General features: G+C 42.4%; 1 protein-coding gene across 2 annotated transcripts in view; it reads right to left on the minus strand.

Moving 5' to 3' along the window:
* Positions 1–17,711, minus strand: part of TP53BP2 (tumor protein p53 binding protein 2) — a 66,560-nt gene that overhangs the window by 3,302 nt on the left and 45,547 nt on the right. For both annotated transcript variants that reach the window (XM_072990815.2, XM_072990817.2), the window contains 8 exons: positions 17,203–17,440; positions 16,222–16,341; positions 15,753–15,904; positions 14,550–15,033; positions 11,891–12,672; positions 3,457–3,594; positions 3,097–3,230; positions 2,334–2,500 (listed from right to left, as the gene is read on the minus strand). In XM_072990815.2, the coding sequence (XP_072846916.2) occupies positions 2,334–2,500; positions 3,097–3,230; positions 3,457–3,594; positions 11,891–12,672; positions 14,550–15,033; positions 15,753–15,904; positions 16,222–16,341; positions 17,203–17,440 (2,215 nt within the window). The remainder of the gene's footprint in view (positions 1–2,333; positions 2,501–3,096; positions 3,231–3,456; positions 3,595–11,890; positions 12,673–14,549; positions 15,034–15,752; positions 15,905–16,221; positions 16,342–17,202; positions 17,441–17,711) is intronic.

A 17,711-nucleotide genomic window follows, 5' to 3' on the forward strand; every position in this document is an offset into this window, starting at 1 on the left:
TCTAATAAGGAAACCACAGTTTTTCTCATGAAGTAGCATAAAAATTAAGAGTTGAAAACAGAGATGAGTCACAAGAAAGATTACAGCAATGTAAGAATTTGTTAGGGTTGCTTTTTTTTGCGAGAGAGAGTGTCCACAGGAATGCCAAACTGTTTAAAAAAATAATTTACTAAAAAATAAACTAGCAGTTAACTCAAAAGTGTGATAATCATATCTAACTGAAAAGTACGTAGAAATATTTTCTGAAAGGAACATACATATGCAATTGCAATACTATTAGATCTAACCAGTAATGAAGTCGAATTTTGTCCAAGGCAAAAAAATAATGTGCTGTGATGAACTGAACAGAGATAAGTCATTTTTCTTTGTGCCAATTATCACTGTCATCTAATTAAAGCATATATTAGTAAATTCTCAATATCATTTGTAGGGCCTGAACTTGCACTGGTTTACCTCCATCACACAGTAAAAAAATCTTGTGCCATTAAAAGAGAGGGAATGGATTCTATATCTTGGTTAACACAAACACTTATTTCCTGTGAACAAGTCAACAATCAATTCATCACTTGCATACCAAACAGATAAGATCTGTTACATTTTCAGCGTATCATCTGACTGGTGATCTAAAAGATGCCTTCCCTCTTGTCAATAGCTAATTCTTTCTTTACAGTATTTATTTTTTCTCTCATTCAATATTCGTTTTATTATTGTATGTGTTTGGATTTATGTTTATTGTATACACCTTTCTGGAAGCCACCCAGAGTGGTCGACTAGACCAGATGGGCAGGATATAAATCAAATAAATAAATAAATAAATAAATAAATAAATAAATAAATAAATAAATAAATAAATAAATAAATAAATAAATGAGATGAATAAAAGTCACTTGGAATACTTAACTTTCTGAGTGAAAATGTTTATCTGACCAAGAAATAAAATATTCACCTTCAAATATACATACCATGCTCTGCTCTTCTAATATAGTTAATAAGTATTTGTGGGGTGAGAAAAAGCAAAGGGTAAAATACAATAAGGGCATTTTATTTTTAACTAGAGAGGACTTATGATTGAGAAGAGTGACAAGTTAAAAGGCTTTTAACTTCAATCTGCAAAGCAGTAATACAAAGTGGTCTCTTCAATTAATTTGTGAGATGGGTGCTTGAGATATTCAATTATTGAATATATTGGCTCCTACCTCAATCTAGAATAAAAAGATACTGTACAATGGTGCTTCGCTTTAAAATTGGCCCGTTTAACGACGAAATTGCACTACGACGAAGTTTTTGCGATTGCAAAACGATGTTTGCTATGGGGGAATTTCGCTTTGCGATGATAGGTTCCCTGCTTCAGGAACCGATTCTTTGCAAAACGATGATTTCCCAACAGCTGATCGGCTGTTTCAAAATGGCCACCGGGTAAACAAAATGGCCCCCCGCTGTTTTCTGGGATGGATTCCTCACATTACAGGCACCGAAAATGGCCGCCCTATGGAGGATCTTTGCTGGACGGTGAGTTTCAAGACCTTTGGAACGCATTAAACGGGTTTTAATGCGTTTCAGTGGGTTTTTTCTTTTCGCATTACGACATTTTTGTTCTACAGCGATTTCGCTGGAACGAATTAATGTCGTAATGCGAGGCACCACTGTACTTCTTTTATATTTAGTAAATGCGTAAATAGACTTTAAGCTCCATTGGAAAGACTCCTTCCTTTAATTTTACTATCTGAATTCAAGACATGAATATATACTCTGGACACCCATAGATACACCATTGCATTTTTGCTGTCAAAGTTCAAGCTTTATCCCTGAGAGGAAAATACACAAAAACAATAGAGATTTCAGAGGAATATTATTTTTTACTGGAGATACACAAGTGCAACACCAAGGTCAATGAGCCTTATTCAACAGATGTGGACCTGGACCTGTAAGAGGTAAAAAATCATGGGGGGGGGGGGGAAGGAGTAAGAATTGTTGCCAACAGAAAATAGGAAAAGACAAATAATGTTTTCACTAGTTTTTACTGGGGTACAAATAAATTTAGTAATCGCAAGAGATCAGATTTTGCATGGTTCATCTTGCCATGTAATGAAGACTGAAAGGAGATGGTCTTTATTCCAGAGTTTCTAAACACAGGCAGGACAAAAACACATAAAGCCCTTCAGTGTAACTGTTAGTCTAAATCAGTGTTTCCCAACCTTCGGTCCCCAGGTGTCCTTCAACTAAAACATCCAGAAGCCTTCACCGCTAGCTGTGCTAGCCAGAATTTCTAGGTGTTGTAGGCCAATGACATTTGGGGACCCAAGGTTGGGAACCACCGGTCTTTTGGCACGTACCATAGAGAAACTGGGAACACTGTGTGTAGCCTTCTTCCATTTCTTCACATTTGTCTGCTGCAGTCTGCATGTCACTGTAGGTTGTGGCAAATACAGCGGCGCCTGATTCCACGAGGAATTTGCATACTTGAACATTATTGCAGGATGCTGCACAGTGCAGTGGCGTCCTAAAATTGCAAAGAAGAAGAAAAAAAGTGGCAGAAAATTCTTTACTCATATCCTGACTTTTGGGAAGAAAACTAATAAAATGTGAAAAACAGATCTGGGTGGCATGAGTTCTCAAGTCATTTTAATGCTAATTGCTAGACTTCCCTACAGTTATTCTCCACAGTAAGAACAGATATAATTATCAGAATGGGCACCCACTTTCATTCCATGCTACAGTATCTAACTCAAAAATCCACATTTTGCTATCTATAAGCCATGTATTGCAATGATTACTAACACTCTTTTTATGTGGTCAGATACCTTTAAAGTGAACTATTCTGTTTCATACTGAAGAAGCAACTCTGCTCTAGAAATTCATTTCAGAGCTTTTTAAATTGTTCTATTCAAATGGCAGCAGTAACTCTAACCTCCAAGAAATAAAAATATCATAAAGGTGGTTTTCTTTTCAGGCAGAGAAACAGCAAAGGACATGCGATTATTCCATTTAGCTGATATTATTATATTTATTAAACCTGAATGCCAGATTGGTACATGACCCAGGAGATTGGTAGTTAATTCAGATACACTTGTTCAGGAAGACAACAATCATCCTTACCATCCATCACTATCAGCAGCATTCACATTTACACCAAATTGGACCAGGAATTTTACAATCTCTGTGTGACCAGCACACACAGCATTGTGAAGTGCAGTGATGCCCTCATCATTGGGCATGCTGGGATCCTCAACCTATAGAGTAAGAAGAAAAAAGGACAGGATTCCTTCATCAATGTAGTCATAAGTGCCTTTTTTATTTCCTATTTTATTTTCTCAGCAAACCTATATTGTACTACCATCTGGAAGAGCTCAAAAAGTAGAACTCTCATGTACCATCCCTGACTAAGACTCCAACCAAAAATTCACTAAGCTCCAAGTTCACGCTTCCTTTCTCAACAAAGGGAACAAGGAATTATACCTCGTATATGATTCGCTGTACAAGGTCAAATTCTCCTTCAAGAGAAGAATCTAGAAGCAAAGCAAGAGGGTTGAATTTCACTCTCATTCCATGGGCGATCCTGTCTGAGCCAATTTTGCGTAGGTTTGTCCTCTTACCCTAGGAAAAGGGGGTGGGAGAATAGTTATTTATAAGGGCTTTTGCACAGAAAAATCACAAACTGAGGCAACTGTGAGAATAATTTCAGATCTACAGGAAACCAAAAAGTTTTAACGTAGCAGAATTAATAATGGCATTACATTGAAATTTTAAGAGGTCTACCACATACTTAAGTAGAAAAAGCCTATAGTGGGGTTGTGAAGAAGGAAGAGGACTACATACCCTTGGAAAACAGTTCTTACATATAAGTGCCATAACTTCCAATAAAGTGAAATGAAACAAAAAAAAAACAAAAGAGATTCCTATTCTCCTAGACCAGGGGTTTTAAACTCAATTTACCCGGGGGCCGCTGGAGGCAGAGTCTGGGTGAGGTTGGGCCGCATCAGATATTCTGCCAAGTGGAGCAAGAGCCCGAGGAAGCCGCCCAGGAGTTTGCTTAGCCGGCAGACAGGTGGTCTGGCTGGCAGGCTGCAGTTCTGGATGGAGGGTGCAAGAGGTGCTGTCTTGGGAGAGAGCCGGCGAGTGAGGCAAGGCTTTTTTAAAACTCTTGACAGCAGAGGATGTGTGGGCGCTTTGGGGGGGCAGGCAAGGCGAGGGCCACAAACTATCATCTGGGGGGCCGCAAATGACCCCCGGGCCGAATGTTTGAGACCCCTGTCCTAGACACAACCTGCTGCAGAAAGGGAGACAGGGATCACTGCAAACCTGGGAGGTGGAACTATATGAAGATGCTACGTGGGATGAAGCAAACAATGAAAGGGACTAAGACAGCTAACAAGCACTGAAAGCTTGAAGCATTAGAAATAGAAGCTACCCACATAAATACTGTAACAAAAAGAGGTGGTTAACTTATGGAATGCAGTGTAGATGAAACCGAAACAAGGGATATGGCATATGATTACTTTAGTAGGCCTTTTCCTGAAGAGGAGGTGAGGCAGGTGAGCTGTGTTTGGGAGGACATTTTATTTGGTGAGGTTTTTTCTTCTAGGCTGAGCTTTGTTCTCCCTGACCGCATGGTCTGAGGGGCGGGGTTCTGGCTTTAAATGTGGGCTGGCAGAAGCTCTAAGCCTTTTTCCTAAAGAGGAGCTGAGGCAGGAGATGAGCTGTGTTTGGGAGGACATTATCTGATTCTATTTTTGACTCTAATCTGGTAAATAGGAAAGCCAAAGAGTACTGCATACACCTGGGGGGCAGGAAAGTTTTAGGGGTAGGATCAGACTTCCTCCCTTTTTAAATTCACTGATCAATCAGTCGAGACGGAGAGTGCAGGATCTGTCACACTTGTAACACCTGTGGTATGTTTGTTTTCTTGCCAATGAGGTGCCTGGGTAGAAATGCTCTAAGTGTTAGTTGGTGGTCCTCTTGGAAGACAAGGTCTGGCAGCTGGAGACCTGTGTTCTAATCTCCGCACTCTTATGGAGCAGGCCAGGTATGTGCGGCTCATCAGACTTGGAAGGCAGCTTTTCTAGAAGGAAAACTGATTTCAAACTTCCACTGCCTTGCAGCTATATCCACTGATAGAAAAGGATCCAGGAGTTAACCCTGAGGCAAAATCCAGAGCCGGAGTCCCGGAGGCAGTTTGTGTCATTCTGGCAACTCCTGCAACGTTGCTGGAACCAGTTGCATTGGCTCTTCCCTTTCCATTGGATTATTTCAGCGACGTAGAGAGGGGGGATTTGCTGCTTGGGTAACAGCCTATCCTCCATATTATTTTACCCAGGCTTCATGCTCTGGAGAGGACACTCCAGCTTCGCATATAGCATTAAAACAACACGGGAAGTAGCAGTTACTGGTTATAAGTCTTCACTAGACTGACGTAGAGCATGACTCCAGGGGCTACATCCAATGGTGGGAGAGGTCATTGCACCTCACTAGATAGCTACTGCCCCCAGCCAGTAAGGTGCTATCTCGCCACGGTCTGTTAACCTCACAGGGTGCATGGGGTTTAGGGTGAAAGCCAACAAGCAAATTAATAACCATGCACCATGCAACAATCATAAGAAAACTTCTGCCCCAAAGTTGGGCACCTTGAATGTTCAGACAATGACTCCTGGCTTTTCTGCCAACCTACAGGAAATAGACGACATGCGCAAGACAGCTGTCATCGACATGGAACTGAGCAAACTGTAGATGGACATTGTTGCCCTGCAAGAGATGAGATTGCCAGACATGGGATATGTCAAAGGAAAAAAATTATCATTCCTCTTGCAGGGAAAACCATTGAATGAGACCAGGGAACATGGTGTTGGCTTTCGGTCAGAAATACTGTGCTGAGATCCGCTATTCCACCTACTGTGCGGAGTGAAAGAATCCTGTCTCTGCAGCTCCATTCATCAGCGGACCAGTCACCCTCATTAGTGCATGTGCACCAACACCGTCATCTACTACAAAAGTCAAAGACAAATTCTACAACAATCTGGCAGCTACTATCAAAAAATCCCCAAGAGAGAACTGCTGTTCATTCTTGGAGACCTTATTGCTAGAGTTGGTGCTGATCACAATTCTTGGATTTTGGAATTGGGAAAATGAATGAAAATGGCTAACATTCGCTGGAGTTTGCTGTTATTATGGTCTTTGTGTCAGCAACATGTTCTTTAATACAAAGCTTCAACACAGAGTTTCCTGGAGACATCCAAGCATTGGCATCAGCTCGATCATCACTAGATGTTCTGTCCTTCCTAGTATTATGATCACACACAGCTACTAGAGTGCTGACTGCAATACTGATCACTCCCTGGTGTGTAGTAGAGTGAAACTGCGAGCAAAGAGATTTGTACCACATGGAAAAGGAAGGAAGACCATGTATTGACATCTGCAAGACTCGTGATGAAAGAAAAGTGGAGAAATTTGCCCAAGCGTTTGAGGAAACCCTTCCAGGCCCGGCTCATGCAAATGCACCTGAATGATGGGAACATTTCAAGAATACTGTTTATAACACCGCCTTGTCCACATTTGGCAAGAAGATGGCAGACTGGTTCGAAGCCCATTCGGAGGAGTTTGTGCCAGCCTAGTGAGTACAACTTGCCGGCTCTTCAAGTTGCTCATAGCAAAGTCCAACAGGCTGCCAGATGTTCCAACGATGACTGGCTTCAGCTCTGCTCTCAGATACAGATAGCAGCAGACACAGGTAACATCAAAGGAATGTATGACGGTATCAAGCAGGCTTTAGGTCCAATACAGAAAAAATCTGCTCCCTTGAAGTCTGCTACAGGAATGATCATCCAGGACCGAGCACAGCAGATGGAATGCTGGGTGCAGCATTACTCTGAGCTATATTCCAGAGAGAATGTAGTAACTGGAGAGGCACTAAATAACATCAAGTGCCTGCCTGTCTTGGAAGAGTTGGACAGCGAACCAACTTTAGCAGAAATAAAAGTGGCCTTGGATTTCCTCACCTCAGGCAAGGCACCTAGCTGTATGAAATATTTTGTCTTTGCTGGAGGGAAGGTGGAGTACCACAGGATATGAAGGATGCAAACATCGTCACACTATATAAGAACAAAGGAAACAGGGGCGACTGCAATAACTACCATGGCATCTCTCTTCTCAGCATTGTAGGGAAGCTGCTTTCCCATGTTGTACTGAAGAGGCTACAGGTGCTTGCAGACAGAGTCTATCCAGAATCACAGTGTGGATTTCGAGCTAATAGATCCACCACTGACATGGTATTCTCCCTCAGACAGCTGCAGGAGAAATGTAGGGAACAACAGCCACTCTTTGTAGCCTTCACAGATCTTACAAAGGCCTTTGATTTGGTTAGCAGGGATGGCCTTTTTAAAATACTTCCCAAGTATGAATGTCCATCTCGACTTCTTAACATCATCAGGTCCTTTCATGAGGAAATGAAGGGCACAGTAGTTTTTCATGGCTCAACATCAGATCCCTTTGACATCTGAAGCGGAGTGAAACAGGACTGTCCTCGTGCTGACCCAGTTTGGGAGCTTTTTTGCTGTCATGCTGAAGCATGCCTTTGGAACTGCAACAGAAGGTGTCTATCTCCGCACTAGATCAGATGTAAAGCTCTTTAAACTCTCTACATTGAAAGCGAAGACGAAAGTCTAGCTGAAATGCATGCGGGACTTCCTCTTCGCTGATGATGCAGCCATTGTTGCCCACTCTGCTGAAGACCTCCAACAACTCATGAATCACTTTAGAAAGGCCTGCCAAGACTTTGGATTAACAATCAGCCTGAAGAAAACACAAGTTATGGGCCAAGGCGTGAACTCCTTCTATTACCATCTCCAAGCAAAAATTGGAGGTTGTTCATGACTTTGTGTACCTGGGCTCAACGATCTCTGACACTCTCTCCCTAGATGTCGAGCTGGATAAACGCATTGGCAAAGGAGCTACCACCTTCTCTAGACTCACAAAGAGAGTATGGCTTAATAAGAAGCTGATGGCATATACCAAGATAGAAGTCTACAGAGCCTGTGTCCTGAGCACACTCCTGTACTGCAGTGAGTCCTGGACCCTTTGTGCATGGCAGGAAAGGAAGCTGAACACATTCCATATGCGTTGTCTCCGACACATTTTTGGTATTATCTGGCAGGACAAAGTTCCAAAAGAGTAGTCCTAGAACAAGCTGGAATTTTTAGCATGTATAACATTACTGACATCCTAGAGAGACATCCTGGAGAGTGAAGTCAAGTGGGCCTTAGAAAGCATGGTTAATAACAAGGCCAGTGAAGGTGATGGCATTCCAGTTGAACTATTTAAAATCTTAAAAGATGACACTGTTACGGTGCTACACTCAACATGCCAGCAAGTTTGGAAAACTCAGCAGTGGCCAAAGGATTGGAAAAGATCAGTCTACATCCCAATTGCAAAGAAGGGCAGTGCCAAGGAATGCTCCAACTACCATACAATTGCACTCATTTCACACACTAGCAAGGTTATGCTCAAAATCCTGCAAGGCAGGATTCAGCAGTATGTGGACCGAGAACTCCCAAAAGTACAAGCTGGATTTCGAAGGGACAGAGCAACTAGAGACCAAATTGCTAACATGCGCTGGATTATGGAGAAAGCCAGAAAATTCCAGAAAAACATCTACTTCTGCTTCATTGACTATGCAAAAGCCTTTGACTGTGTGGACCACAACGAACTATGGCAAGTCCTTAAAGAAATGGGCGTGCCTGACCACCTTATCTATCTCCAGAGAAATCTATATGTGGGACAGGAAGCCACAGTTAGAACTGGATATGGAATAACTGATTGGTTCAAAATTGGGAAAGGACTACGACAAGGCTATATATTGTCTCCCTGCTTATTTAACTTATATGCAGAATACATCATGCGAAAGGCTGGACTGGATGAATCCCAAACTGGAATTAAGATTGCCGGAATAAATATCAACAACCTCATATATGCAGATGATACCACTCTGATGGCAGAAAGTGATGAGAAATTGAAGAACCTTGTAATGAGAGTGAAAGAGGAGAGCGCCAAAAATGGTCTGAAGCTTAACATAAAAAAAACTAATATCATGGCCACTGGTTCCATCATCTCCTGGCAAATAGAAGGGGAAGATATGGAGGCAGTGACAGATTTTATCTTCTTGGGCTCCATGATCACTGCAGATGGAGACAGCAACCATGAAATTAAAAGACGCCTGCTTCTGGGGAGGAAAGCGATGACAAACCTTGACAGCATCTTAAAAAACAGAGACATCACCTTGCCAACAAAAGTCCGCATAGTCAAACCTATTGCTTTTCCAGTAGCGACATATGGAATTGAGAGCTGGACCATAAAGAAGACTGACCGCCGAAGAATTGATTCTTTTGAATTGTGGTGCTGGAAGAGGCTCTTGAGAGTCTCCTGGACTGCAAAGAGAACAAACCTATCCATTTTGAAGGAAATCAACCCTGAGTGCTCACTGGAAGGACAGATCCTGAAGTTGAGGCTCCAATACTTTGCCCAATTCATGAGGAGAAGGTTCCTGGGAAAAGATCCTGATGTTGGGAAAGTGTGAAGGCAAGAGGAGTAGGGGACAACAGAGGATGAGATGGTTGGACAGTGTCACCGAAGCTACCAACATGAATTTGACCCAACTCCAGGAGGCAGTGGAAGACAGGAGGGCCTGGCATGCTCTGGTCCATGGGGTCACAAAGAGTCAGACATGACTTAATGACTAAACTATACATTACGGAAACAGCAACATCTACATTGGGTTGGGCGTGTCGTGCGGATGGCTGATGGTCGGATTCCAAACTATCTCCTGTTATGGAGAATTAGTGCAGGGAAATTGCCCCAGAGGGAGACCACAGCTGCGATACAAGGATATCTGTAAGTGGGATCTGAAGGTCTTAGGAATGGACCTCAACAGAAGGGAAACTTTGACATCTGAGCATTCAGCCTGGAGGCAGGCGGTGCATCATGGCCTCTCCCATTTTGAAGAGACATGTCCAGCAAGGTGAGGCAAAGAGGCAGTCCTGAAACCAGCAAAATCAGGGACCTGGACAGGGGGCAGATTGTATTTGTCTTCAATGTGGAAGGGATTGTCCTTCTCGAATTGGCCTTCTCAGCCACACTAGATGTTGTTCCAAGTCCTTCATACAGAGCACGTTACCATAGTCTCTCGAGACTGAAGGATGCCTAATCTTTAGTAGGTACTACAGTAATAATCAGCAGGGCTGCTAGAGATTTTAGTCCCACTTAAAGTCTTATATTAAAATATTTCTCTTGCCCTCTGAAATATTGGGTGGAAAAGTAAATACTACATGCCATAGCTTAATAAAGCAGTATCTACAATCTTCAATAATAATTGGTGAAGGAGTGGAGAATAATGATACTTGGTAACCATTTATGATATCTAATAGATTTTTCCCCTTGTTGGCTATAAACTGACCAAAGGTCAAAGTGACTCATTTTGGTTTACATTCTTTTATCCCAACATCTGTTAAAATGTCCATAGGTAAGCATCTGAAAATTGCTTACTGTACCTTCTTAACCAGGTAGCGATACCCAATTTTAGAATAAAATGAGTAATCATAATAGAATTCCTGGGTTGATCCCAATGTGCTATAATTTCATATCTGTATTTTGATAAATATTAAAAAGTTTGATCCAAGTTCTTCCAAATAATCTATTTCCATCACATCAAAAACTGTGGAGTGTCTACTGAAGTCCTTGCTTTAAGAGGCACTTTCTGCAACTGAAAAATCAGTGTATGACTTACAAGGGATTAAGTTAACTTTTAGTACATGCCAGATTACCATTTCTAATTTGGGCTTTAACATTCATAAGTATCAGCATGACACAAGTAGCATCTCCATGGGACATTCAAACTTAGCCTGCAAAGCTGCCAAAGGATTTAAATTTGTTAGCAGAAATTGTGGGATGAATATTGAAAGTAGCCAAGTATCAGAGAAATTAAACGGGGTAAAAAAAAGGTGCATTGGTGTAAAGAACAGTAGCTGCCACTCAGCATCACATGAATCCATGAATACATTACAATCTGATACCAGCACACGGTAAAAAGGAATGACATGACATACTCTGCCTTCTCAGTTATATGATTCTAAAATCAGCAAAATGCTAAGATTCGGCATATCTGAATTAGAAAAAAACCATACTTCATTTCATAAGGGATCAATTAAACTAGAAACTGTAACATTATGCAAACATGTTATGCATGTGCATCATGAATACCAATTACATTATGTTTTTGGCAGTACTAAGTGTATGGCAGACTAGAATTTGGAGATCTTTCCTGTGTTGCAAGAGTTCATAAACATAGTCAGACAGCCAATTCAAACTTAACAGTTAAGAGTGGCAAAATTAATTTGGGTAATTTAACTTAAATAATCAGAGAATGTAGCATCTTCTAAAAAACAGTCCTCCATATGTAACCTGAGGAAAGGGGAGGAAATACTGAAATCTTCAATTTCTGTAAGTTTTTCTCTTGCATTTCCTGCCTCTTAATCTCTACCACTCTCGAGTTGCTTGTACTTCCAATGATATTTTCCACAAATGTTATTGATAGCTGCTGCCTTAACACTGAATCTGCTTCAAGAGTTGCCTTCCTTTGGCTTAGATCTCTACCTAGAACAAAACTTTGTTCTGTAATAATAGACATAACAGACTGAGTACCATCCAGGTGCATCCTCCTCTCACACCAGTTTGGACAGGTCTTCTGCCAACTGAAGTTAGAAGATAATGCAGATCATCATGGTATGACTGATGATCAGAACAGCTGTTACATCTTGTCCATGAAGAAAGTGGTAAACAACAGAACAGGCTTAATATACCATCATAATCCCAAGCAACTAAAATGACAAGACAAGCAGTTTTCACTTACTGGTGGCAAAGAGAACTGCCCAGTGACTTCAGGAGGCTGCATACTAAAGGAGTCATCTCCCAAATTCTCTGGTTCCCCTGAAGGATATGGAGGTGGTGGGTAGGGAGGATACTCCTCCATGTATATTTCTATGGGCAAGGGCACATCTAGAGTTGGTTCTTCCATTACAGGCTGAGTAAGAGAGGTATTGTCAGATATTCCTTCAGGAACAGTATCTAGTCCTGATGAAGGCAGAGAAGATGTGTTCTGATCAGCATTTGTGCCTTCTGCCTCTTCTGCAATTGTTGGCTCAGGGGGAGTAGCAGGAACCACCTCTTTCACCACTTCTGTGCTTAGGTAAGGGTTTGGGATTTCTGCTGAGCTTTCAGTCATGGCTACAGAGGCTTGCTTCGATGGGTATGAAGGGGCTGAGACAGTCTCCATGGCAGCCAGAGTTGTTCTCTGGTACAAGAGCTTCTGAATATTAGGTCCATTGGGACCTTCTGGCTCAGTAATTGAACTACGTTTCTTCAGTGGTCGTGGTGCATTGGATAGCTTCTTCCGAAGGGCCTCCAAATCTGCATCACTTTGATTTCTGTAAGGATTTGACAAGAAAGGCAAAAGCTTGGTTGGGCTGAGTGGACGAGGAATACGTTCAGTTTCATTATTTTCAATTACTGAAGATGCAGTCTCTGTTTCAGGCTCTGGACTGGCTGGCTTGCCTTGAGTATTTGAATAAACGTTCTCCATCTGCTGCGGGTGATTTGGGGGACCAGCTCCAACAATAACTGGCTTGCCATATACTGAAGAGCAATTGAGAAAGAAAACCATAAATAATTTGGTAAGAACAAAAACTCAGGACTTCTTAGAACTTTATACAAATAAGATTTGCACATATTCATTAGTTTCTGTTTGCATCAAAACTACTCATACAAGTTGGTGCTCATACCAGTCAAACACAAGTGTTTTTCTCTTCCTAACTTGGTCGCCCTGTATGATGACCTGTTGAGGGAGGCTGACAGGGGTAAAATGTCTCTGTTGGTCCTCCTCGACATCTCGGCGGCCTTTGATACCGTCGACCACGGTATCCTCCTGGGGAGGCTCTCCGAGTTGGGAATTGGTGGCTCGGCACTCGCCTGGCTCCGTTCCTTCTTGGGGGACCGTCCCCAGAGAGTGCAGCTTGGGGAGAGTGTTTCAGCCCCGTGGAGTCTCAATTGTGGGGTTCCACGGGGTCAATTATCTCCCCAATGCTGTTTAACATCTATATGAGGCCTCTGGGAGCGGTCATCAGGGGGCGTGGGGCTTTGTGTCATCAATATGCTGATGACACCCAGCTCTACATCTCCTTTTCACCAACTGCAGGTGATGCCGTCCTGTCCCTACAGCGCTGCCTAGGGGCCGTACTGAAATGGATGCAGGAAAATGGGCTGAGGCTGAATCCGGACAAGACAGAGGTTCTGAGGGTGGATGGCCCCGTGGTTGGTGGCTTGGGTGACTCTCTTACGTTTGGGGGGATGACCCTGGCTGCGAAGAGTGGGCTCCGCAGCCTGGGCGTACATCTGGACCTGACACTCACCATGGAAACGCAGGTGGTGTCAGTAGTCCACACCGCCTTTTTCCACCTCTGGCGGATCGCCCGGCTGCGGCCCTATCTCGACATGGGGGCACTCACTACCTTGGTGCATGCGCTCGTAATCTCAAGATTAGACGAGTGTAATGCGCTTTATGTGGGGCTGCCTTTGAGGCTGATGCGGAAGCTTCAGGTGGTGCAGAATGCGGTAGCCAGACTCCTCACTGGAGTAAAAAAATACCAACGTATTTCTCCTACTCTGGCTGCATTGCATTGGCTGCCCATTCGTTTCCGCGTCGACTTCAAAGTCTTAATGCTTACTTACAAGGCCCTAAATGGTTTAGGACCCCGATATTTGGCGGAATGCCTGCTCCCACCAAGGTCTACCCAGATCATCCGTGCGAGTCAGGAGGTGAGGCTGAGGAGCCTGACGCTGAGAGAGGCCCGGAAGGAAAAGACACGAAACTGGGCCTTCTTGGCGGTGGCTCCTCGCCTCTGGAACAACCTCCCTTCAGAGATTTGTGCGGCCCCTACACTGGGAATCCTTAAAACCCAATTAAAAACATGGTTGTACATCCAGGCCTTCCCTCCAGTCAATACCTGATTTCTTTTCTATTCCTTCTTATTTTATTCTCACTCTATTGTAACTGTATCAAATGATTATATACTGTTCTTGTGTTTTATTGTTTTATCCTATACTGGAAGCCGCCTAGAGTGGTCGAGTAGACCAGACAGGCGGGGTATAAATCAAATAAATAAACAAACAAACAAACAAACAAACAAACAAGAATATAAGAGAATACACTGATTCCTGAATTCCAGTAACCTTCTCCACATCTGTGACAGTGATTCCTGGTAAACTGTGGACCATATTTTTCTATAACAATGTCAATACAGCTCTAAGTACAACTACCTTACTCTGGATACAGCCAAACAAACAGGTAGTTGAGTAGAAACTCTGTGTGAACAAGGTGTGACTAGAACAAGGAAATTTCAAAAATACTTAGTCCTCGAATTCTCATAATTATTTCCACTGATTTCTGTTCTTTAGGTGTCATGATCACACCACACAAATTGAAGTCTCCTTTGGAGAAGTGAGAGGACACTCACCACTTGGAAAATGTGGTCCTCTGGTTTGTGCCCTTGTCAGTGCGCTCTGAACAGCTTGTTGAAAGTTCTTCCCTGGAGTCTGCTGCTTTGTGTACATGCTGTAGATTGAACTTGCAGCCACAGTCTGTGGCTTTCGAAACAAGGGAGGAGGAGCCTCTTTGGTGGGCTGAGGTGTGAAAGGTCTTACAGCTGCTGCAGGAGGACTCTCTTGTTTGGCAAGAGTGAGATCGGGATTGGTAGGAGGGCCACTTGGGGACACACAGATTCTTTGCTGGACCTGCTGAGAGGCTGGTGGTGTAAGTGAGGTTGGTGGCTTCTGTTTGCTTCCAGTGGCTGGAATTGTCAGAGGAAGCTTCTGGACATTACCATCTGACTTCATATCTTGTGAAATTAGCTGATTGCCTTGACCAAAGTAAGGCAAGTTGATTTGCTTAGGCTTAGTGGGAACAGGTGGTGGTACTTTTGCCATGGTTTTAGTGCCTGCCTGTAAGAGCAAACAAAGTAAAAAAAAATGATAAAACTACGGATAGCAAATTCATTGCAGATGCAAATGCTATAATAAGACATTGCTATCTCCTACGTGCTTATGAACTGTAGAGCTTAATATACAGTGTGGAAATGTAAATATGTGGATATGTAAATACATGCACATAATAAATCTTTGACTTATTTCTCATTTCTTCACTTGGCAACAGGGTATATTTGCTTACCCCACTGAAGGGGACACCGTGGTACAGCCCCATGTTAAGACCAAAAGGGTCATATATTCATACAACCTTCCCACCCAGAGCAGACCTTTGGTCTAGATGGGCGGGGTAGAAATCTAATAAAATAAAATAAAATAATCTTCTGGTAAAAATCTACATTTCCCCCATACTCCTAAAAAGCATATGGCAACACTTCCTTCTCATTCGTGCAGTAAACCATAATTCTGTAAGGAATTAAGTTCTGGGCACCAATCTCAGCTTTACAGATGGAGAACTTGAGGAGAGATCAACATTTGCCAAAGCCACCTACTGAGCCATTGGCACACCTAAAGCAAGATACCTGGGCCTAAATGACATCCAGTAGGCCATACCAGTTAACAGAACAATAGGCTACCTTGCATAAACTTATGGCTGTTGTACCACATGGCTGAGATCAATCTCTTAGCATGCAAAGAGCAGATCATAACTCAGAAGGCACTATCAACTTTCTGTATACCTGTCCATCGCGCAGCAGATCTTCACTGCTCTGATTCTTTCTCAGTGTACCTGTTGCAGGCACTCCAGTACCTCCATTTGGTTCAACAGAATCAAGCATGGAAAAGGGACGCACTTTCTTCTCTCTTTCTCTAAGAGGAACGTCTCCTCCAGCTAAAACAGAAACAAGAATGTTGAATTTGAAATACCTGTTTGGTATTCCAACTGACTGAAGAAAACTTGAGAATGTTTGTTTAAAGCAACCAACATAGAAAGCTACTTTTAACAAGCACAGTCAAGGACAAACAAGAGGCTGTGAATAAGCACAAACGTTCTCATATATATAATTTCTTTGTGCTTTTTTAAAAGTACATTCTGGAATATAAACACAAACTTTACCTTCTCACTTAAGAAAGATTAGAGAACATCTACAAAAATCTCTATAAACTACCATTGATTTTTTTAAAAAATACATCACGATAGGAACTTACCCTGCCCTTCACTGTTACCACTGACTTTTGTCACTGAGGAAGTCAGCGCTTGGTTGCCAAAGCTATCAATACTTGAATTATTCCAGTCATTGTTAGTGAGTGGAGGTTTGGGACCAGCAGCTGTAATAGATGGAGCACAGGAGAAGAACAGAGATGACTTGAAAATAAGAAAATGTTTTTATAACAAGCTTCCAAACAAGACCTCCTCCTCCTCCTATATACAAGTGCCATTCAGTTTCAACCCTGAATTTTTGTATCTTCCTCTATTTTGAACATGAAAAGTGCACTTCTCAAGTGCAGTATGATGCTTGAATATCCCTTATACAATAAACTTACAGATGTCTTCTGCTGAAGTATGGCAGTATGTTTCCTTATAGCTATTAGCATCTGCTTATTTGTTCATTTTGGCTATAGCAGTTAAGCTAATAGATCACTATTTGGATTAACATTTTATTAGAAGCTCTACAGCAGGGGTCCCCAATGTCCGGTTCATGGCCTAGGCAGGACCAGACTGCAGTTACAGATCTCCTCCCCCCCCTGCAAGCACGCCCTGCTCAGCTCCCTGTAAGCATGCCATGCCCCCTCAACCAGTCTGCAGCTGGGAAAAGGTCAGGGGCCACTGCTCTAAAGGGTGTCCACTAAATGAATTGATACATAATTTTGATACGTAATTCTGGTAGATGCCAAGGAAAAACAGTCTGTTAGAATTAATTTTAGCACCTGTTTAATGAATATAGAAATCACAAGTTTTGTTGATTATTACAAGCCAGGGAAATAGAAGGGGCAGTCAATCTTGGACTCGACTATTGAGATACAGTGGTGAGCAATTGGGAAATAATACCATGAATACTTCTAGTATCCAAACAGCGAAAATGAAGATGAGGTACACAGTTTCCTTTCATATCAATGGGTATTCCTGGTTGTGAACTAGAAGTCTACACTTTGTAGAGAATAAAAAGTGAAAAGAAAAATTATAGTTACCACTAGGTGCTTTCATTTGAGAAAGAGCCCCAGCTCTCATGTTAGGCAGGGTTTGGGTTTTCAAGGGACCATCAGGGACTTGTAAAGCTGGTATCCCATCTGGAAAGGCTGGTTTAACTAGAAGTTCATTTCTTGAGGCAATGCGTGGCATAGTGGCAGACTGGATGTAAGGACCAACTGCTGCCACCCGACTTTGAGTAGAAACCACTGGTTGTGGCGGATTCCCATCTGAAGACACCTAAATAAGATACAGAAAAGTCACAAGTTAAATACTGAAAGACAGCCTATGCTTGGGGGGCGGCGGCACTGTGTGTTTTCTGCAACAAAGGCATGTTGACAACTGCATTCTTTATTACCAAAACAAAAGCACGAAAGGGGAAACAGCACTTGTCCCAACATAAAAGGCTGAATAGATTAATACAAGTGTTATTACTTAAAATGCAACAAGGGAAATGCTATGGCTAGAGCAGACACAAATAGCCTCCCAACAACCTCTCACCCCCAGCCAA

The sequence above is a fragment of the Pogona vitticeps genome, chromosome 1 (assembly GCF_051106095.1).
Source record: "Pogona vitticeps strain Pit_001003342236 chromosome 1, PviZW2.1, whole genome shotgun sequence".
Classification (NCBI taxonomy): Eukaryota; Metazoa; Chordata; class Lepidosauria; order Squamata; family Agamidae; genus Pogona; species Pogona vitticeps.